This window comes from Equus caballus, chromosome 10 (assembly GCF_041296265.1).
Source record: "Equus caballus isolate H_3958 breed thoroughbred chromosome 10, TB-T2T, whole genome shotgun sequence".
In the NCBI taxonomy this organism is placed as follows: domain Eukaryota; kingdom Metazoa; phylum Chordata; class Mammalia; order Perissodactyla; family Equidae; genus Equus; species Equus caballus.
In genome coordinates, this window is record NC_091693.1 from 15,718,231 (window position 1) to 15,739,571 (window position 21,341).

General features: G+C 55.0%; 1 protein-coding gene and 1 long non-coding RNA gene across 8 annotated transcripts; one reads left to right on the forward strand and one right to left on the reverse strand.

Annotated features, from left to right (window-relative positions):
- Window positions 1-431: 431 nt before the first annotated feature.
- LOC102147479 (uncharacterized) lies at window positions 432-5,512 on the reverse strand. 2 transcript variants are annotated; one of them, XR_001377550.3, is made up of 5 exons: window positions 5,374-5,512; window positions 3,374-3,429; window positions 2,664-2,747; window positions 1,984-2,047; window positions 432-697 (listed from the first exon to the last, which is right to left on the reverse strand). It is a non-coding gene; the product is annotated as an uncharacterized lncRNA (long non-coding RNA). The 2 variants fall into 2 exon arrangements; XR_287831.4 differs by lacking the exon at window positions 432-697 and having other exon boundaries at window positions 1,817-2,047.
- Window positions 5,457-20,618, forward strand: LOC100070567 (poliovirus receptor homolog). 6 transcript variants are annotated; one of them, XM_023649868.2, is made up of 8 exons: window positions 5,457-5,832; window positions 8,160-8,522; window positions 10,397-10,705; window positions 11,456-11,573; window positions 12,280-12,428; window positions 13,279-13,407; window positions 15,152-15,183; window positions 20,230-20,618. In XM_023649868.2, exons 1-8 carry the CDS (start codon window positions 5,457-5,459, stop codon window positions 20,299-20,301), a joined length of 1,548 nt encoding a protein of 515 aa, XP_023505636.1. In that variant the 3' UTR covers window positions 20,302-20,618. The 6 variants fall into 6 exon arrangements, with proteins under 6 accessions (XP_023505636.1, XP_070080714.1, XP_023505635.1 ...); XM_070224613.1 differs by having other exon boundaries at window positions 13,282-13,407; XM_023649867.2 differs by lacking the exon at window positions 20,230-20,618 and adding an exon at window positions 15,411-17,049.
- Window positions 20,619-21,341: the final 723 nt, after the last annotated feature.

A 21,341-nucleotide genomic window follows, 5' to 3' on the forward strand; every position in this document is an offset into this window, starting at 1 on the left:
AAAGCAAATGAAAACAGGATTTCAATGAGATCCCTGGACCCCCACGTTCATCGCAGCATTATTCCCAATAGCCAAGATATGGAAACAACCTACGTGTCCATCAACGGAGGAATGGATAAAGAAGATGTGGTCTATATATATATACAATGGAATATTATTCAGCCATGAGAAAGGAAGATATCCTCCCATTTGTGACAAGAGGGATGGACGTTGAGTGCTTTCTGCTAAGCCAGATAAGTCAGAGAGAGAATGACTAGTACTGTGTGATCTCACTTATATGTGAAATCTAAAGAAGTTAAATCTATGAAAAACAGAGAGTAAAATGGGGGTCACCAGGGGATGGGGGAGGGGATAGGAGTGATGGTGTTTAAGGGTACAACTTGTAACAAGTAGTAAATGAGCCACAGAGCTCTAACACACAGTATAATGAATATAGACATAATATTGTATTACAATGATGTAATGTGATAAAGTTCGCTACATCGGCAATTATATTACAATATATCAATGTATCAAAGTAACACGTTATACACCTTAAACTTACACAATGTTACACATCAAATTTATTCAATAAAAAAGTAATAATAGGGGCGGACCTGGTGGCATAGTGGGTAAGTTTGCGTGCTCCACTTTGGCAGCCTGGGGTTTGCAGGTTCGGATCCTGGGCACAGACCTACACATCACGCATCAAGCCATGCTGTGGCGGCATCCCACATACAAAATAGAGGAAGATGGGCACAGATGTTAGCTCAGGGCCAATCTTCCTCACCAAAAAATGATAATAATAATAATAATAATAGCTACCATTTGTTGAGTAGCAAAATAAATAACTTTTAGCCATATAACTTATTTCTAAATAACTTGTGTAACCATCACCACGTTTTTATGATTCCTCATCTTACAGATGAGAAGAAGGAGGCAAGAGTATCCATGCAGGTTGCTGAGAATCACCAGCTATTAATTGGTGAAACTGGAATTTGACCCAAGGGAGTCACACGATGGAGCCCCCACCCCCACCCCACCATTCCCAACCTCCCTCTCCCTCCCTCTCGCCTCTCTGTCTTCTCTCCTCTCCTCTTCTTTTTTCTCCTCCTGCTTCTTCTTCTTTCTCTCTCTCCCTCTTTCTACCTCCCTCCCTCCCTCCCTCCCTCCTCTCCCCACCCCACCCCCAGACCCCAGGTTCCTACATCAGACCCTTTTGGACAAAGCTTCGCATCTGAAATGTTAAAGGCTTCAGGTCACTACCACGAACGTCTGTGGGCAGGAAGCACGGCCACCACCCTCCTTTGCTGGCAAGAGCGCTGGATGACCATTTGGCAACATCCCCTAAAAGCACAAATGTGCATGCCCTTTGGCCTCGCACGTCAGCTTCTAGGAATGTATGGAACTGATACCATCACAGACGTGGGGAGTGGCACGGACACAGCCACTCAGGGCAGTACAGTTTGCAAGAAAGAGGTGAAAACACTGTAAAGGCCCATGCCCTGAGGACAGGTTCAAAATTCATGGTGTGTGCATGCAATGGAATGCTGCGCGGCTGTGAATAAATGAAGGAATGAATGAATGAATGAATGAATGAGTGGGGAAGCTTGCTATGTCCTTCTGTGGAAAGATCACCAGGATATCTTGCAAAGTAAAAAAAACAGGAAGGAGGCAGAACAATGCTACTATTTATGTTTTCAGTGGGGGAGGGAAGAACAAGGAACAGACTCAGATTGGCTGAATTATACCAGCTTCCGGGTGATTCTTTTGGATCCAGAAGTTGGAAAACCGTAGCATCAATGGGATGAACTCCAAGGAAATGTAACAGGCCTACTGGAGTTATCCATTCACTTATTTATTCTTTCAACAGATATTTCAGCCCTTGAGTGAAAAAAAGTGCCTAGAACTGGTCCCAACTCTCAAGAAATTTAGTGTGTTGACCGCGAGACACACAGAAGCGAGCAATTAGGTCCGGACCCAGACTTGCTTCTCCATCCAAACCTGCTGCTCCTGCTGTTGGTCCTGTTTCAGTCAAAGGTGCCTCCTCCTTCCCTCAGGCCAGGTCCTTGGGGTCATCGGGGAGAAAGAGAAGTTTCTCTCATGCCCCACATCCAATCTTCAAAATGCATTCAAATCCAACCACTTGCTCTCTCCTCCCCTCCCACCACCCTGGAACGTTTCTCTGTCACCTCCCCTGGCTCACTACAGTCGCTCATCACTGTGCTCCCTGCGTCAACCCTCGCCCCCCTATAGCTTGTTCCCCCGCGGCAGCCAGAGGGATCCTGTTCAACACAAGTCCAGTCACATCCTCAGCTGGAAACCCTCTAAAGTCTTCCCATCTCCATAAGATGGAAACTTAACCATGTCCCAATGATATCTGGCCCCTTCACGCCTCTCTGAACTATTCCTTATACATCCCATCACTCCACTCTAGCCACACTGGCCCCTTTGCTGGTCCTCAAGTCATCAAGCAGGTTTCTGCCTCAGGGCCTTTGCACTGCTGTTTCCCCATGCCCGAAAGATGTATCCCCATGCATTTGCAGAGCTGCCTTCATTTAGGTCCCTGCTGAAACTCACCACCTCAGAGATGATTCTTCTATCAGTCAGCTTTCAGTAGATTTTGATCCGATAACAAACAACCCCCCAATCTTGGGGACTCGCATCGTCAATTTCTCACTCACCTTACACATTGACCACAGGTCGGCTGTGGCTCTTCTTCACACATCATCTTCATTTTGCGATCATGGCTGAAGGAGCAGCTCCATCTGGGACGGGAAGTTATGGGGACCAAAGACGAAGAACAATGGGATGAACCAGGCCACCGTTGTAAAACATCTGCTCAGACGCATTGTCCCCTCCAAATGCAAGTCGGTTAGTGAAACCCAGTTCTTGCACGTGCTGCAAGAAACCCTAAGATGGTGAGTTTTTTGGTTTCTGCCTTGGGGAAGAAAGAGAGGGAGAGTCAGAAGTGTTGGGCAGCCCCAAAGGTGGGATTTTGGAGAAATTCTTCCTCGTCTCCTCGCCCTGTCTTATTTTTCTCCCTAGCTCTTACCATCCCCCGGCATCGCACCTGTCTACGTGTTTGTTATCTTTCTCTCCCCAACTCCCATCCCGCACAGGACCCCCAGGCGGGAAGGGAACTTTTCTCTGGCTCACGGCTGTATCTTCAGCACCAGGGACAGAGCCTAGACCCTCGTGGGCGCTCAACGCCCCTCAACATGGATGGAATGAATACAAGCAGCGAAGGGCCACGTGCAGGAGCCCGGGGAGCTGTGGGAACCAGAGGAGGGCGGTTTCAATGAGACCCCAGGCCACCCAGCAGGGCTCAGAGGCGGGGAGGGCCGGCGGAGGGGATGCCAGGGGAACCAGACAACACCTTGGCTCAACCCACCTCTTCCAGCTGGCACCAATCTCCTTCCATCGCGTCCTCACCCAGCCTCAGCAGACCTGAGTGAAGACACTTTGTTTAATTCAGCAATTTTGACAGCATCCCAAGTATTTATTGACTCAACTTTGGGGTTTTTTTGGCCCGGGAATGCCAACCACTGAAGTCCTTCCCCTCCCTCTGACCCTCTCCTCATCCTAGCTCCATCTCTGAGACCCTCCCTTTTCTGAATCCCATCTCAGTCTCCATCCCTAACCTTCACCCCATCCCTGACCCTTGGCCCTGCCTTGACCCCCGCTTTGGAGCTTCAGCGGCAGGCAGCCTGTATCATTCCCGTGACGTGAAATTGTTCAGGGCCAAGGCTCCAATGGTTTGTTTTCAGACAGAGGCTCTGTTCCCATCACCGAGGAGTCAGATGCCCAGAGTATGGGGTGAGGCGGACCCCAAATCTGAAGCCCAAGCATCAACAGGGAAGGGGGGCAGCCTCTGACCATCCAGAGCTCTCAGAGGAGGCTGCTGGAGTCACGGAGGCTGGGAAGCCCTGGGAAGAGGGGGAAACCCCGGAGGGTGACGGCATGGTCCAGAAGAGGAACATAGCAGCAACCGCAGGTTCCAGATTTACAGAGAACTCAGTTGCCCAGAACAAGGGTGCCAGAAAATTCTGAGGTTTCCCAGAGACCGGCCTCCATGTTTCCATTCAGAAATCCACCTACACACACCCAGGACAAGAGACGCCAAGATCAGAGCAGGGCACCCATGCTGTGTGCCTTGAGTGGGCCTCGGGTCCATGTCAGAGGGGGCAGCAGGGCACAGGACGCTCCAAACTGGCCAGTATCCAAAGGAGGAATTTTCTAGAAAGATAGGGGGATGCTACTAGTGGGTCGAGGTGGGGGGCACAGCCAGGATGGCCAAGGCTGGGGACCAGGAAGTCTCCCAGGCTTATACCTGAGCCTACAGTTCTCCGGATCTGTCACTTCTCGTGTCCCTCTCATCTCGCTCTATCTTTGTGTTTCTGTCTCTCTCATCTTGGTGTCTATTTCTCTCTATCTCCCAGGCACTATCTCTGAGTGTGTGTCTCTCTCCATTGCTCTCTCATTTCTCTGTCTCTCCCTGTCTCTCATCCTTCTTGCTGCTCTATGTTGCTCCCTAACCATTATCACCTCCCAACACGATGGCATTCTGCGTATTAATCTATTCATGGCCCATCTCCCTCGGATAGAACACCGCTTCGTGAAGGCAGGGACCTCTGTCTGTATTATTTTCTGCCGCATCCCCTGTGCCTGCGATACCACCAGGCTCCCTAACTGTGTGTTGAATGAAGACTGAATGGACCACCATTCTCATCAACCTCCTTACTTGAGGATAACTGTAAAGCCGCCATAGTAGCTGTTAGTGTTGTTATTGTCGCAGCTGCTGTTTATTGAGTAGAAACCGTACACCCAGCATTGGCTAAGCGGCGGCTTGTTTAAGCCTGTGAGGTGAGTCCTATGATTACGTCTCTTCTTCAGATGAGGAAACTGAGCTCCCCCCCAAGAGGATGAGCAACTTGCCCCATATGAGTCCAGCCATTGTCTGGCTCCAAAGTCCGGAGGTTTTTTTTTGGTTTTTTTTTCCCGGATGTACATCATATTTTGAATTCTGTGTACATTACATCATGTTCACCACCCGAACACTAATTATAGTGCATCCCCTCACATGTGACCCTAATCACTCCTTTAGCCCTCCCCCCTTCCCCTATGGTAACCACCAGTCCAATCTCCAATGCTATGTGTGGTTTTTTTGTCATTGTTTTTTATCTTCTACTTATGATTGAGATCATATGGTATTTGACTCTCTCTCTCTGACTTATTTCACTCAACATAATCCCCTCCAGGTCAGTCCATGTTGTCACAAATAGCCGGATTTCGTCATTTCTTATGGCGAGCCCGGAGGTTTAAACTGAGGGGAAGGACAGCCCGGTGGCTGAGAACGCAGCATCTGTCCCCCATCCTGGGTTCGAATCTCACCTCTGTCACTTCCAGCCGCGAGCTTTAGAAAGTCGCCGCCTCTCTCAGTCGCGTGCCTCAGTTTCCTCGCCCATCAAACCGGGATGCCCACACACAAAGCTCTGCGGGGCGGCGGCGGCGGCGGCGTCAGAGGCAGGTGCCAGCGCAGGCGCAGAGGGCGCGCAGACACCACCGGGGACTCCCGCCGGGTGCCTTCCTGCTTCGCCATCAGCCAGGAGGCGGAGGAGCTGGGCGTCCCCTCCCCGCCCTCGGGCTCTGGCGGCGGCGGCGCGCGGCCCCCGGGGGGACAGGGATTCGTGCAGCCAAGTTCAGGAGCCAAGAGGAGGCGGCGGCGGCGCGCCCCTGCCCGGCCGCCCAGCGCGCGGAGCACCGCGAGCATGGCCCTGCGCGCTCGCCCGGCGTGGCCGCCGCTGCTGCTGTCGCTGCTGTCGCCGCTGTGCTGGGCGACCCCGGGAGCCGGTGAGTGACCCCGCGCCCCAGGGCGGCCCCTGCTCGCCGCTCCCTCCCCGCCAGCCGCGTGCTCGGCCTCGGCCTCCCCAAGGCCGGGCGCACTGCCCTTCGCTCCCCCACTGCCCCCCCCTCCCCCGCCCCAGGGTTGAAGGACCTGGGACACCGACTCTCCCGTCGGTCTCCTGGAAACCTCTCTGGGGACATTTTCGAAGGATGAGTCAGGCTCCAAGAAAAACGTCGCGGAGGCTGACTCATGCTGCTCCCCTCGTCCTCCTGCTGTGGCACGGAGGGCGCTGGATGGGGGGGAAAAGGGGGCAGTGGTACAAAACCCAGCTCACCTGCTGACCCCAAATGTCTGGCCCTAAGGGCGTGGTCATTCATTCATTCATTTATTCATTCATGCATGCATTCATCCCAGACACTTTGTGGAGCATCTTCTGTGTGTCAGGCAGGGTTCTGAGTACTGGGGATCCAGCTCTGAGGTCAGAAGGCCCCGGGGTTCAGAACTGCTTTCAGCCTGTAATTCCTGTGTGAGGTCAGGAAAGTTCCCTAAACTCTCTGTTCTGTAACAAGTGCTGGGGGTGGGGGTGGGGGTGGGGATCCTGCCTACCTTGGAAGACCGTGTCTTGGGAAGATGCTGAGTAACGTCAGATGCCCTTGGCAACGACGATAATAGTGCTAATTCAAGGGAGCGATAACCATACCAGATGAAGCCGGAGCCCCTCATCTCAGCCTTCCCCCAAAGGCCATCATCAGAACGCTGGGCACTTCTCCAGAAAAGAGGGTGCCGAGGCTGAGGAGGTCACCGAGAGCCACCAATCTAAAGCCCTTTAAGGACATCCCCATCCTGGGTCCGATTGTGACAGACCAGGAGACCGAGGCACAGAGAGGGGAAGTAACTGGCCCAGGGCGCCCAGCAGGAAGCGGTAGCAGAGCGCCCTCTACCAGGGCAGGAGAGCCTGGGCACAGAGTGGCTCAGGCCTGGGGCTCACCCCGGGCTCTGCCGCTCGCTTGCTGGTTAGCCCAGGCCGGTGGCTTGCCCCTCCGAGGCTCCCTTGGCCCCTGTGTCCAAGGGGGATGAAAATGTGGGTGCAGATCTCATGGGGCCGTGGGGAGGGTCGGAGGAGGCCACACATAAGGGACAGCTCAGTGCCTGGTGTGGTTATTCCATGGGGAACACGCCACCAAGAGAAAGGCCACTTCATCCAATTTCATCCTCATGGCAGCCTTGCCTGGGAGGGGACCTTGCCCTCTGTGGAGGAAACCACCAGAGAAGGAGATTCACTTGCCCAGAGCTGCACAGCACATCAACGGTAGAGGTGGCATTCGAACCCAGATTACACCGTTCACCATTCCCCAGTCCCCTGTGCCGACTGTGCCTTCCTGCCACGCGGCACCCCTGCCCGCTGCCCCCCAGCTTCCTCTTCCCCGTAAGGACAGGAATCATTCGTCTATATCGAGTGCCTGGCGTGTGGGAATCTGTTCACCTAGATTTCATCATTTAGTCCTCCCAACAACGCTGTTAAATTACAACCACCCCACTTTACAGATGAGGAAACTGAGGCTCAGAGGGGTGAAGCCACCTGCCTGAAGGCACACAGCCAGTGAGTGGCAGGCCTGGGTTCAATGAGCTTGGCCCCTCCCACCTTCTCCATTACCCTTATTGTTACTAATAGGGGTGCACAGCATCGTGTTTATTGACGCCACTAAGAGCCAACCCGTATGGAGGCCTACTCTGCGCCTGGGCTCTAGGCAGGAGGATTTCACGTGGAGCCGGTGGAGCCGATGTCAGGACTCTGGGCTGCAGACTGCCCGGGGTTCAAATGCCACCTCTGCCATTTCCCCTCTGGGTGACCTGGAGCGAACGACTCTGTGCCTCAGTTTCCCCATCTATAAAGTGAGGCCTTCAGGAGCTGTTTAAGGACCAGATGCTGAGAGATGTGTGATTTTACAAACTAGGAACAAGAATCAGAGAGGTTAAGGAGCCTGCCTGACGCTTCACAGCAGAGCCGAAGGGACCCAAAATCCTTGAGCTATAATCTCCCCCCCTCCCCACTGTGATGAAAAAGTTCTGGAACTAGACAGATGGTTGCACAGCCTCGTGAATGTCCTTAATGCCACTGAACCGCGCACTTTAAAATGGTTCAAATGGCAAATTCCTTTTTTTTAAACCACAATATTTACCACCGCGTAAAAAAAAAAAAAATCGATGATGCTGAGATGGAGGAAATAGGGTGCTAACAGGCCAGTGAAGGGGGGCGACCCCAGTGCAGACCCAGCCCAGCCCCATCCGCCCCGGGGACGCCCGGGGGTGACCGGCCTCGCCTTCCCCGCAGGGACCGGGACGGTGGGCGTGCTGGCCCCGGCGCAGGTGCGCGGTTTCCTGGGCGACACCGCGACGCTGCCGTGCCACCTGCAGCCGCCGCCCGAGCAGGACGCGCTGGTGACGCTGGTGACGTGGCTGCGGCGGGAGCCGGCGGGGGGCGCGCGCAGCGTGGCCGTCTTCCACCCCACGCAGGGCCCCAGCTTCCCCGAGCCCGGGCGGCTGGAGTTCGTGGCCGCCAGGCCGGGCGAGAAGCTGCGGAACGCGTCGCTGGCCGTGCGCGACTTGCGCGCGGAGGACGAGGCCAACTACACCTGCCAGTTCGCGATGTTCCCGGAGGGCAGCCGGAGCGCGAGCACCCGGCTCCGCGTACTCGGTGAGCTAGGGGGCGGGGAGGGCGCGGGGAGGGCGCAGGGGGTGGGGGGAGGACGGGCGAGCCGAGAGGGGGGCGCGCCCGGGAGGGAGAGAGGGGGCGCCCTGCAGAGATGGGGACGAAAGAAGGAGGGAGAGCAGTGATGGGGCGTGGGGTGCAGAGGAGGAGGGGCTGGAGGCCCGGAAGATGGTGGAGGGAGGTAAAGACCCTGGAGCCCGAGGGCAGGACATCCCGGGGGCGAGGGGGGCGCTGAGTATGAGGGGGCGCCTGGAAAGTGGGGCCACCGCAGTTTGCATCCCAGCTCCGCCACTCACTCCCAGCTCGGGCAGGTGGCTTCATTTCGGATCCGCGTTCCCCCATCTCCATCAGAGCGTCAGGAAGAACCTGCAGCCCTGGGAACGTGGTCCGGGGCCTCCCTGGGGTTGATCCAGGGGACGCGCCTGGAGCAGAGGGCGCGTGGGCTCCTCCTAGCTGTGGGCTGTCGGTGGGACCTCGGGGAGGAAGCGAGAGTTGAGGCTGGAAGGAGAGCCGCGCTGATCCCCGGGAGCCCAGATGCGCTCTGGCGTTGTCACGGAATCCTGGCAGAACGGGACAGGCCCTCCTCTGGGAGACTAAGAAGTCTCTGTGCCTCAGTTTCCTCATCTGTGAAATGGAGACCACTCCGAGGATTCCTGAGAGCTGGCATCTATCTTTTGCTCTTGTGCCCAGAGCTACTCCAGGCCCTGCGGGAGGCACTCGCGCAACGTTGGATCCTTGGGTTGGTGCCGGGCACCTGGGGCCCAAGCAGAGGCGGCTCTTGTCATTTCGGCAAATCTGGGACTTCCGGTTTAGGGTGAGAGGAAAACAGAAGGAGTGAGTCAAGTTACAGAGAAATCTTCAGTAAACGGTAGCCCAGGTGATAACGGGGAAGGGAATCCCCAGAATGGTGGACAAGAGATGGTCAAGATGGTTTTGGTTTTTTTTTTTTCTTTAAGAATTAGATTACATCATCTTTTTTTTTTTTTTTAAAGTGTGCTTTTTGGTGAGAAAGATTGGCCCCGAGCTAAAATCTGTTGCCAATCCTCCTCCTTTTTTTTCCTCCCCAAAGCCCCCCAGTGCATAGTTGTATATTTTAGTTGTAGGTCCTTCTAGTTGTGGCATGTGGGACGCCACCTCAGCATGGCCTGGCGAGCGGTGCCATGTCCGCGCCTAGGATCTGAACCGGTGAAACCCTGGGCCCCCAAAGCGGAGCGGGCAAACTTAACCACTCGGCCACGGTGTCGGCCCCTCAAGATGGTTTTCGAGTCAGACAGATCTTGTGTGAAAACCCAACTCCATCGTCTATGACTGTGACCTTGAGCCCGTCACTTCCCCCTCAACCTCCGGGGCATGGCTCGGCCATCCTCTCCTCCGTGAAGCCCTCCCTGACACCCCCAGACTCAGGCACCCCATCTGGGTTCCCCCATCCCAGCCTCGCCCACTCTGGGTCATCACTGTTTGGGGAAGTCTGTCTTCCGCTTGGCCTGTGCACCCCGTGAAGGCAGGGCTGGGCTGTCTCAGTCCTCCCTGGGTCCCCCACGTTGCCCATCCCAGAGCCAGGCAATGTTGTCAATTAACCAATAAGACTAATATTTAGTGAGGACTTATTTTGTGCCAAGTCCCATTTTCAGAGCTTTGCCTGCATCTTCTCGTTGCCTGGGATCCTCTCATGATCCCCAGTGGATAGACAAGGAGACCGAGGCACGGACTTGCCCAAGGCCACCCCACCACTCAGGGACGGAGCTGGGGTTTGAACCTAGCCGTCCCATCCCCTCCGTTCGCTGCCTTCCTCGGCTGCCAAGATGTTTGTTGAGTGACTGCAGGCCAGGAGTGACCCGTCCCTTTTGCTCCTCTCCCAGCCCAGCCCCAGAACGAGGCTGAGAGCCTGGAGGTCCCCCTCAGCCGGTGGCTCAGCCCGGAGCCCGTGCCCGTGGCCCGTTGCATCTCCAAAGGGGGCCGCCCGCCCGCCCGCATCTCCTGGCCCTCACCCCTCAACGAGAAGGCCAACGAGAGCCAGGTGCCGGGACCCCTGCCCGGCACAACCACTGTCATCAGCCTCTTAACCCTGACATCCTCAAGCCAGGAGGACGGCAAGAATGTCACCTGCCAGGTGGAACACGAGAGTTTCGAGGAGCCCGTCCAGCTGCCGGTGAAACTCACCGTGCTCCGTGAGTGTGCCAAAGTGTGAGCGAGGACGGGACCCGCTCCTAGACTGCCTCCGCCCCTCATTGTCTACACTGATCCCCCTGGAGAACTGTCTACACTGTCCCCACCATGCAGTCTACACCCCCCTCTGCCACAATATTGTCTACTCTGGCTTGTCTGGGGCTCTGTCCTCCTATCATTGTCTGTACTGAATACTCCCTCCCTGATCCCCTCAGGCACTGTCTACACTGGACCCCCTCAACATTGCCAGTGGGTCTGAGGGAGGAGGGGATGTACACTGGTTCCCCCCCACAAAAAAACACTGTCTCACTGGCCTTCCCCCTCTGGGCTTTGGAAAGTCTTCCTTGTCAATCATGTTTGGGATGGCTAAGCAGCAGGCTGAGGCGGGGTCATCAGGAATTCTTTCCTGCGGGACTTGTAAGAGCCTTGAATGTTCTCCTGTGTGTTACGGGGGTCCAAGAGGCCTTTTCTCAGAGGACATTCCCAGAACACCAGGCCCTGGCTACCCGGGAAAAGTAGAGAGAGCCAGGTCCTGAGAAGCCGTCTCTGCCCCGCTGTCTCCCACTCTGCCGAGCTGCCCAGGCTTCTGTTCCTGGAGTGAACCCGTTGCTGCAGACGCCGCACAGGCCTCTCCAGCTCAGGCTGTTCCAGAAACCCGCTGAGGCCTTTCCCTGCTGTGACAGGAATCTCACACATCTTTAGGTGGCTCTGAAGGCTCCCAGTCTCTGAGCCCCTGCATCTGTTTCCCCCAGACCCCCCTGAAGTCTCCATCTCTGGCTATGATGACAACTGGTACCTCGGCCGTAGTGAGGCCACCCTGAGCTGTGACGTCCGCAGCAACCCGGAGCCCACAGGCTATGACTGGAGCACGTGAGTCCCGGGTGGACCTGGACTCCTGGGTCTGAGGGAGGAGGGGCTGGGGGCCTGGACCCCTGGGTCTGAGGGAGGAGGGGCTGGGGGCCTGGACTCCTGGGTCTGAGGGAGGAGGGGCTGGGGGCCTGGACCCCTGGGTCTGAGGGAGGAGGGGCTGGGGGCCTGGACCCCTGGGTCTGAGGGAGGAGGGGCTGGGGGCTGGACCCCTGGGTCTGAGGGAGGAGGGGTGCACAGGAAAGTGGAAAGAAAGAGAGTAGTCGTCTTTGGGCTCCAGCAAAATTCCCAACCCGCACACATGGTTTCCAAGGTGGTTTAGTCCGAGTGCCCACGCCTGCTCTTTGCAATGTGCCTGCTGAGTGCCCAGGACTTACCTTCATCCCGTGTGGTCCCCACACTTGGGCACAGTCAACATTCTCGCCACACCCGGGTCAAAGATCAGTTGGGCCCACACAGGTGCCGTCATTTTCCCAGGTCACACGAGGCCACACAGGCAGCTCTCGAATCAGCATCTGGCCCCACACTGGGTCCCCTTAACCTCTGGGCTGTGCCGCCTCCTTGGTCACCTTGCACAACCTGCTCAGTCGTCTCTGATGGAGCAAGTGCTGTGAGGGTGCCTGAGTTCCTGGCATCTGGTGACTGCTCAACCCCCCTGTCACTCTAGGCCTCCAGCAGAGGATACTTCTCACCCATTTGTCTCTTTCAGGACCAGGGGTCCCCTGCCACCCTCTGCTGTGGCCCAGGGCAGCCGGCTCCTGATTCATACAGTGGATGATTTGATCAACACGACTTTCATCTGCCGTGTCACCAACACCCTGGGGACTAGCCAGGCAGAACTGACTGTCCTGGTTAGAGGTGAGGAGCCACCTGGGTGGGGAGAACAGAGGGACCAAAGGAGGAGGTCGCAGCAGGATTTCGTCTGAGGTCCCTGGTGAAGGAGGTCCCTCAGCCACAGGAATGCTCTCTACTCCCATCCTTCCCCTAGGCCCCCTCATGAAAGGACCCATGGGGTCAGCTTTACTCTCTGTTAACTCAACATCTGTACCATTGGAACAGCTGCCTGGATGCACCCCCCTGCAAAGCCAGGCTGGGGTAGTTGTGCAATGCCTCTTTCCCTGGGACTCAGAAAGGCCTTTCTAAGTGCATTAGACAGAACTCTGTCAGTTGCAATTGATAGAAACACAACTCAAAATAGTCCAAGCAAGAGCAATATTTTATTGAAAATTCACCTTCAGGTATGGTTAGATCCAGGTGCTCCGACTGTGTAACCCGAGAACTTTTCTTTACCTCTCTTGTCTTTGCTTTTCTCTAAGCTGCCTTTCTTCTCAGGCAGACTCTCCCCTCAGGAAGGCAGGCTAGCCCTCCACATCTGCAGACTCACATCCCACCAGTTTAGTAATCCGAGGGGAAAGAATATACCACTTTCAAAAGCTCTAGCCAAAGTCCCAAGGCTGGCTCTCATTGGCTCAACTTAGGTCACAGCCCCTTATGAACCAATCACAGCAGCCGGGGAGAATGGAGTGCTCCGACTGGCCACACCCGGGTCAAAGTCCCATCTGAGGAACCAGAGAGTGGGGACACGTCCATCACAGGGACTAAGGGAGGCAGAATGGCAGCTTCGTAAAGGAATGAGGGATAATGTTTGTGAGGCAGGTGAAAAACCCCAAAAGTCTCAGAACCTGAGTCCTGCTTCCCTCTCTTCCAGCAGGACCTTCCGGGGAGCCGTCAGCAGCAAGCTGGTCCCCAACGACAATCGCCGTCCTGACTGTGGTAATCGTGGCTGGGGTGGCCCTGCTCGCATTCCTCATTTATTTCCTGTGGTCCAGAAACTCCCGTGAGTCCCCTCCTCTTTGGCACATCTCCCCCCACCCCCGTGGCTGTCCTGAATGAGCATCCCCACAGTCGCCATCATTGAACACCTACTATGCGCCAGGCTCTGTGCCAAGCCCTTCAGGTGGCAGCCTCTCCCCACCTCCTCACCCCCACACCATGAGGTTCCCCGTTCACAGACGAGGACACCAAGACCGGGGAGTCTTGTCCTTTGGATCCTTGATTCATTTTATAAATATTTAGGGAGTGGGGGCGGATCCTGCAGGGCTTAAGGGCACAGTGGGGACTTTGGCTTTTAATTCAGGCGACACAGATGCCCCCGCGGGATGGATGGAGGGCGGAGTGAGCGTAGCCGCCCAGCCCTCCTCCGCCTGCCCGGCTCGGGAGTAACCGCTCAGCTGCTCTCACGGGAAGGAGGACGGGGTGGGGACTGGGACCCTGATCCCCGACTCGAAAAGAGCCTGATGGTCTCTTATCTCTGGGGCTTTGCACAGGCTGTTCCCCTGCCTGGAACACCCTTCCCGTGGCTCCTTCTGGCGAAGTCATCCGGCTCATTCTGTAACCCAAAGAGCCGTATTTTGCTGAGCCCTTCCTGCAGGCCAGCACGGTCTGTGCACAGCTCTTCCAAGGCTCCTAGCCCCCCTGCAAGGCGGGTCCCGACATGACCCCATTTTACACATGAGGAAGTGTGTGCTCAGAGAGGTGAAGTTCCCTGCCTGCCAGTGCACAGCTGGGCAGGCAGAAGTGGAAGGCAGTTCTGTTGACCTCAAAGCTTGTTCCCTCACCTGCTACACGGAACTGCCCCATCACATCCCAGCTGCAGACCCCTTCCTCCAGGAAGCCCACCCCGACCCCCCAGGATGAGCCAAGCGCCCACTCTGGGCTCCCCCACCCCAGCCTTGCCCACTCTGGGTCGTCACCACGTGGGGACTTGCCCGTCTCCCGAGTGGGCTGGGAGCCCCAGGAGGGTACAGCTGCGGCCGTCACAGTCACAGCTGCGTCCCCAGCACCATGGGGCGCTGGGCCGGTCTCGAAGGAGGCGCTGGAGGAAGTGTTTGCTGAATGTGTCATCTCCGGGGGATGTGGGCCCCTGCTCTGCTGCCTTATTAATTATGTCGCTATGGGCGGGTGACTTACGCTCTGTGACTCAGTTTCCCCATCTGTGCAAGGGGAATAACTGTGCCTGGTGATACAGGTGCAGCCTTTGGCACCTTCTAAGCCACACTTGCTGGATCTATATCAGCTGTAATTATTATTGCTGTTGTTACGATGACGACGATGATGATGATGATGAACATGAGCTCCATGAGAGCAGAGTCTGCGTCTGTCGTGTTCACAGCTGTGTCCACAGCACGTAGAACGCCCCCGGGGCCAAGTAGACATTCCCTGTTTGCTGAATCAATCCCTGTTTGATGGTTGAGGAAACTGAGGCACAGAGAGGTTAAGTCAGTTGGCCAAGGTCACACAGCTCCCGAAAGACAGAGCTGGGACCTGAACCCTTCCATCTGGTTCCAAAGCCTGTGCCCAATAACTATTTATTTATACTTAATAACTGAATGAATAAGTGGGGGAAGAAGAGACCCCGGTCCTGTCTGACACGTGTATAAACCACCAAGGGAAGTGGCTCCCCACGTCGGGAGCAGAGTGGGGACTTAGAGCTCGAGGGGCCCTGACACCCCCGTGTGTCTTCCTCCTGTGCCTCTGAGTATTGTCATCATTCCTGACAACGCCTCCTCCTGTCTCCGCAGGTCAGGCCAGTTACAACCCTTCCGCTAATGGCGTAAGTGTGATGGTGGAGCTGAGGAGGGTGTGTGGGGTGGGGGGGAGTCCGCCCTGGGGCCTGGGGGTCTGCATTCCCCCCACTCACGCCCCCCGCACCTTGGGAAGTGCTGCCTTGGCTTCTAGGGATGGGGAGGGGCCGGGCCTGCGCTCTCTGCACCCTGGGCTTCTCAGGAAGATTGTGTTCCAAAGGATCCGGAGGCTAAGGTTTGAATGTCCCCCTTCCAGACTGTCTCCTATTCAGCTGTGAACTGTGGTGCCAGCTCTCCCCAGGAAACCCCGACAGAGGGCACAAGGTGACAGCATCGGGCCTGAGTGGGAGAGAGACTGGAGCTGGTGGGGACGTGGGCCTCACAGCTGGAGAACCCACCCCCCCACGCCAGTGGATGCAGCCTCACTCCCTTGAAAGACACTGGCCACTCTCCCAGTGCCAGACCTCAGGAACGTCCCCTCTACCTCACGACGCAGTGAGCGGGTGCAAGTTCAGGGGTCCCCAAGACCACCCTCGGCTTCTGTCCCTCCTTAGAAGGCCTCCCAGAATTCAGAAAAGCTGTTACACACACATTTAGGTTTATTAAAATGAAAGGATGAGATTAAGATCGGCAAGGGGAAAACGACTCATTGGCCCCAACATAGGGCCGCAGGGTCCAGGAGACACTGGCGTGAGCTCCCAGGTGTCCACTCCCAGTGGTGTCATACGGGCAGCGCTCACTTCTCCCGGCAGTGACGTGTGACAGCACACAGAGTATTGCCGACTTGCTAGCGGCCAGGGAAGCCCCGCTGAGCCTCAGTCTCGGGAGTTGTCATTGGGGTCAATCAGGTAGACTCGGCTGACCATTCACGTAGCTGACCTTAGTGTCCGGCATCTCCAGGGGTTGAGCCGATATTGTGTGGCCCAAGGTCACCACCATCAATTGCACTGTTGGTGTAAACTGTTTGGTGTGGTCCATGGCCCCAGTAAACAAAGACTCCCGGCAGCCAGAACATTCTAGGGACTTCAAGGTTACTTCCCGGGAGCCAGGGGCAAAGGACGAAATCTCTCTTTGGGCAAAAGTTAATCCTCTCCTGCATAGTGGGGGCCACACGGGATGTTCCAACTGCCGGAGAAGTTTTGTAAGAATTTGAGCTCTGGCCTTCGAGCGTCTAAATCTCTGTATCTGTCAAATCTCTGTGGTCACGAGATTTGTCACTAAAAGAGAACCAGAGGCTGGAACTCAGCTGCCTAGGGCCATCGGAGGAACAGGAGCAGCTCCTGGAGGCTGTCAGTTCCAGACACCTCCTCCCACCGAGACTCGGGGCCCCAGGAGAGCATCTGCAGTGTCCTGGGACCGAGACGATGCTGGAGAGTGGGGGCCGGGACCTGCCAAGGAAAGGAAGACGTCGTCTCCGAAACAAGGAGGAAGCGATGCTGTGTGGGGGACACGGTGCCCTCAGACCAGGATGGGTGCGGCCCCGGACCCGGAGGCTGAGCCGCTCAGATACACCTGATGTGTTCCCTTTAAGACGGCCTGCGAGCTTGGGGGCAGGCGCCAGAATTCCGCTCACACAGCTGTCTGCTGGAGGAAATGCCTTAGGAAGATAAGAGCTGTGGCCACGATGCCAGACAGGAGAGCCAGGCAGGAGCTGTTCTGCAAGAAAAAGAAGGATTTGGGATGCGCTCTGGACAGAGATGAGAGACTGCGGATCCCAGAAAGGACAGGGAAGAGATGGGAAGGAGGAGGGAGGGGCGCCAAGGCCGGTGGGTCTCCTCGGGGTCGGGAGGCCAAGGGAGATGAGTGGGGGTACTACTTACCATAGCTGCCGCATCGACCGTTTGTCTGTTCTCAGCCCCCAAACGCCCCATTAAACTTTATTTATTACACCTCCAGTGGTTGCGTGCGAGGGGGTCTTTTGGGGGGAATTGGGGAGAGGCTGATTGGCCACCTCATGGATCAGAATCAGAGCCGTGGAGGCAGGAACCTGAATCAAGAAGGCAAGGAGAACACGAGTCCCCAGCGCATCTTATTTTTCTCTCTCTTTTTCATTTTTTTAACTAGGTAATAGATAAGCATCCCCGAGTCAAAAGTTAGGAAAAATTGTCAGGGGCCCATTTTGAGTTGCTTTGCACATCGGATATGAGCTAAGGGTCCAGCGCCGTTCTTTTGCAAGGGGATAATTGCACAGCATCTGAGTGGAATTAATGCCACTAGGTTGTGCACTTAAAAATGGGCTAAGATGGCAAATTTTTTGTCATCTCTGTTTCCCCACAATTTTTAAAAATTAATAATGTAATACACCAAAAACCATTAGAAGGTACGCTTTCGATGGGGGAATTGTACTACCACGAACTTAGTGGCTTGAAAAACACAAAATTAATCTCTTCCAGTTCTGGAGATCAGAAATCGGAAGTGAGGGGCCCACCCAGTGGCGTGGTGGTTAAGTTCTCGCCCTCCGCTCCCACGGGCTGGGGTTTGCGGGTTCAAATCTCGAGCGCGGACCTACACACGGCTCATCAAGCCACGCTGTGGTCGCATCCCACATACAAAATAGAAGAAGATGGGCACAGATGGTCACTCAGGGCCAATCTTCCTCACCAAAAAAGAAAGAAAGAAATCTGAAGTGAGTCTTCCAGGGCTAAACTTAAGGTGTGGGCAGGACTGTGTTCCTTCTGGAGGCCCCAGCGGAAAATCCTTTCTGGCCTTTTCCAGCTTCTCGAAGCTGCCTGCATTGCTTGGCTCACAGCCCAGCATCCCAGGGCCTCGTTCCTCCTTTGACCTCCTTGCCTCCCTCTTTCCCTTTTGAGGACACGTGATTACATTTAGGGCCCACCGGGACCGTGCAGGGTAACCTCCCAACTCAAGATCCTTAACTTAACCATGCCTGCAAAGTCCCTTTTGCCATGTAAGGGAACATATTCACAGGTTCCAGGAGTAGGACCTGGATGTCTTAGGGGACCCATTCTTCCACCTGCCTCTCCCATCCTGGGCTCCTGCTCCACCGAGGAGAACTGTGGCACTACTTTCGGGCAAGTTTATTGACGCAGACACCAAATATATATATATATTTTTTTTCTCCCATGGTAGGTAACATATACACACTGTTCTGCACCTTGCTTTCGTTACTGAAGGTTTCTGGAAATTCAGAGAGAGTCTCTTTAGTCTTTTTAGAGCCACGTGGTACTCCAGAGGGGGACGTCCAGGACGTTTTTGACCAGGTCCCTGTGGACGCACTTCTGTACCGTTTCTGCCCTTTTCCTGTGACGGTGTGATGGTGAATGACCTTGCACACTCAGCCTCGGTATCGGGACACACTCTGGAGGTGCAGCCGCTGGATCAGAGAGCGTGTTCCCCTGTCGTTGTGGTGGATATTGACAGACGGTCCCCCAGAGAAGTCCTGGCCATCTCGGTTCCTACCAGCCATGGGTGCGACGAGCTGTCTGGGGGGGACGGATCTGTGAATTCCATGGCGCTGGGAGCCAAGCGAGGAGACAGAGTTTTGGTACAAGTGTTGTATAAATTTCACATAAGGTGGAGAAAACCACCATTACCCATATGGGAGAATGGGGAGGGAGGCTCTGATGGAGATGGTGGAGGGGCTAAAACCACCCCAAACCCTCCCCCTGCACTGCTGTCCAGAGTAAGGGGGGCGCAAGCCACCTTGAGTTGCTGCAACATCTCAGAAACCTCCGGGCCACAGATTGCTCTGGGGGGGTGGAGATGCCTGTGCTACTGAAATCCAGCTTAGTAAAAAATGAAGAAGTGGGCCAGGAGTCCCCTCCCTGGTAGATAATCAGAAAACAGGAACTCGGACAGACTTGACCCGAATGCTCAGGGCAGCCCAATTCACCAAAAAGTGGGAACAACCCAAATGTCCATCCACTGTGAACGGATAAATCAAATGGGGTGTGTGCATTCAATGGAATATTATACAGCCATAAAAAGGAACGAGGTGCTGCTCCAGGCTCCAATGTGGAAGAGCCTTGAAAACATTTTGCTGAGTGAAAGAAGCCAGACACAAAAGACCACATACTGTAGGAGTCCATTTACATGAAATGTCCAGAATAGGTAAATCCATAGAACAGAAAGCAGACTAGTCGTGGCCAGGGCCTGGGGGGAGGGGGAGTGGGGAGTGACTGTTTAATGGGTTCAAAGTTCCCTTTGGCGTGATAAGAATGTTCTGGAACTAGACAGAGGTGATGGTTGCACAACACCATGAGCGTATTAAATGTCACTAAACCGTGCACTTTAAAATGGTTGAAATGGTAAATGCATGTGTGTTTCACCACGAAAAAAAATAATTTAAGATTTTTATAGAAAAAAAGTGTTTTCATTTCCCCAACTCTCTGTGGCAGGATTTTCAGGAACCAGTTAAATTCATGAAGGGACGAATGGGTGAATTGTTAAAGGAAAAAATAATATTCTAAGTGGTAAAGACAAAAATTACTCAATGGCACCTGTTGAAGCACGAGACGGCAGGCTTTATTCGAGGGGAGGGGCATTGCCAGAGTATAGGGACCACCACAGTGGGGTCTTGGGGCGAGGGAGCGAGCTGGGGCTCAGCTCTGAAGAGGCACGGGCGCGTGGGGATGTCTAGCCAAGGAGCAGAGTGGAGTCAGTCGATGGAAAATTACTAAGATGACACATCAAAGATAAGGGGGGATTCTGGCTAAACCAACCTAACAGGATCTTGCTGGAGGCAGGCCAGGGTGATCAGACATCATCCGGGGCCTGGTGGAGGGTCAGGAATCCCATCAGATATGGAGGATGATTCCATATCAAGGGTAGGGGGTTCTGGTTAAACTGGCTCAGGAGGATTCTTGCTAAAATCGAACAACGCAGAGGTGAGCACAGAAATCTCAAAGGCGGGGGTAGTGGGAAAACAATTCAGAAGAACCTGAGCAGGGTCCAGTCAATGAGAGAATCCGTCAGTATATAAAAACGTGGTGGCGAGGATGCTTCAGGGGCCAAGAGCAGAAAGCCCCTCCCACCCCCACTCCCCAGGCTGGGATTAAAAACCAAAAACTGGATGGTCTGGTTCTGGTTCTCTGCTGTTCTGTTTTCCTCCACAGGTTGGCATCCTCCTCAGGCTGGTGCCAAGACGGCTGCTGCGTGCTGAGCATCACAGCCGGATCCAGACCTAGAGAAACAGCCCGCTGCATCCCCGGGGAGCTTCCCCAGCAGCCTCTCCTCGCGTCTCATTGGCCAGCACCGCCCATCGCTCAACCAATCCCTGGCCAGAAGAGTGGGACCGCCTGGGAGGCCTGGACCAATCAGAGCTGCCCTCTGGGGCTGGGGAGGAAGAAGGCTGCAGGTCGGAGGATGCGAGCCCGGCTCTCTGGTATGAGCCGTGACTCTCTCTGCGTGGTTGGAACAGGGTTGAATTTTACGCTCTTACTTTGAGTCCACACTGTCTAAATTTTCTCTAATAAACCTCGACTTTTCTTTTAGTAACGCAAAAGGAATCAGTCATTATTTGAGAGAGAGGGAGAGAAGCTTTAGGAACTGGAAAATCCAGAATAACCGGCTTTGCTCCATGCCCTGCCTCGCGCTGCTGGCAAAGCCTTTGCTCCTGGGGTTCATCAGAATCCCATCAGAATCCCTTTGAGGGCTGAACTCCGCTCCTGCCGCATACGGAATTCCCATCAGAACGAGGACCGTGTGGGGAAACTGAGGCTCTCTCCCCTGGGCGGCTACTCTTGGAAATAATTGCAGGGTTGGCAACAGCCTCTCTTCGGCAGACAGACAGAGGAAGTCTGAAAACTGCAGCAAGAAGGACTGAGGGTAGATCCTGGAGGGATTCTGACCCCGTGAACACCGCCATGGAACCTTCCAGGCGTTAGGGACCATTCGGAAGTGGGGGATGGGAAACACCTCCGGGGAAAATAACCTCGAGCAGGGTCCCGAGACGGGGGGCCCGTTGAGCACTCACAAGTGGCTAGTTTGAGGAAGTCAGTGTTTTTAAGGCATTGACTTTTAATTAACTTAAATTTGTATTTTAATAGGCGTACATGGCTCATGGCTATGGTACTGGCAAAACCTTGGACCCTCCATCACCCAGGCCCCGGCTCAACAAAACCGCAATGGAGCCCTCCTGCTTCTCCAGCCTCACCCCCGCACATCCCCTCCCACTCGGCCAGGAGTTTGCAGCTTCTTCAACGCCCCTCAATGGCCGTCTCTGCCT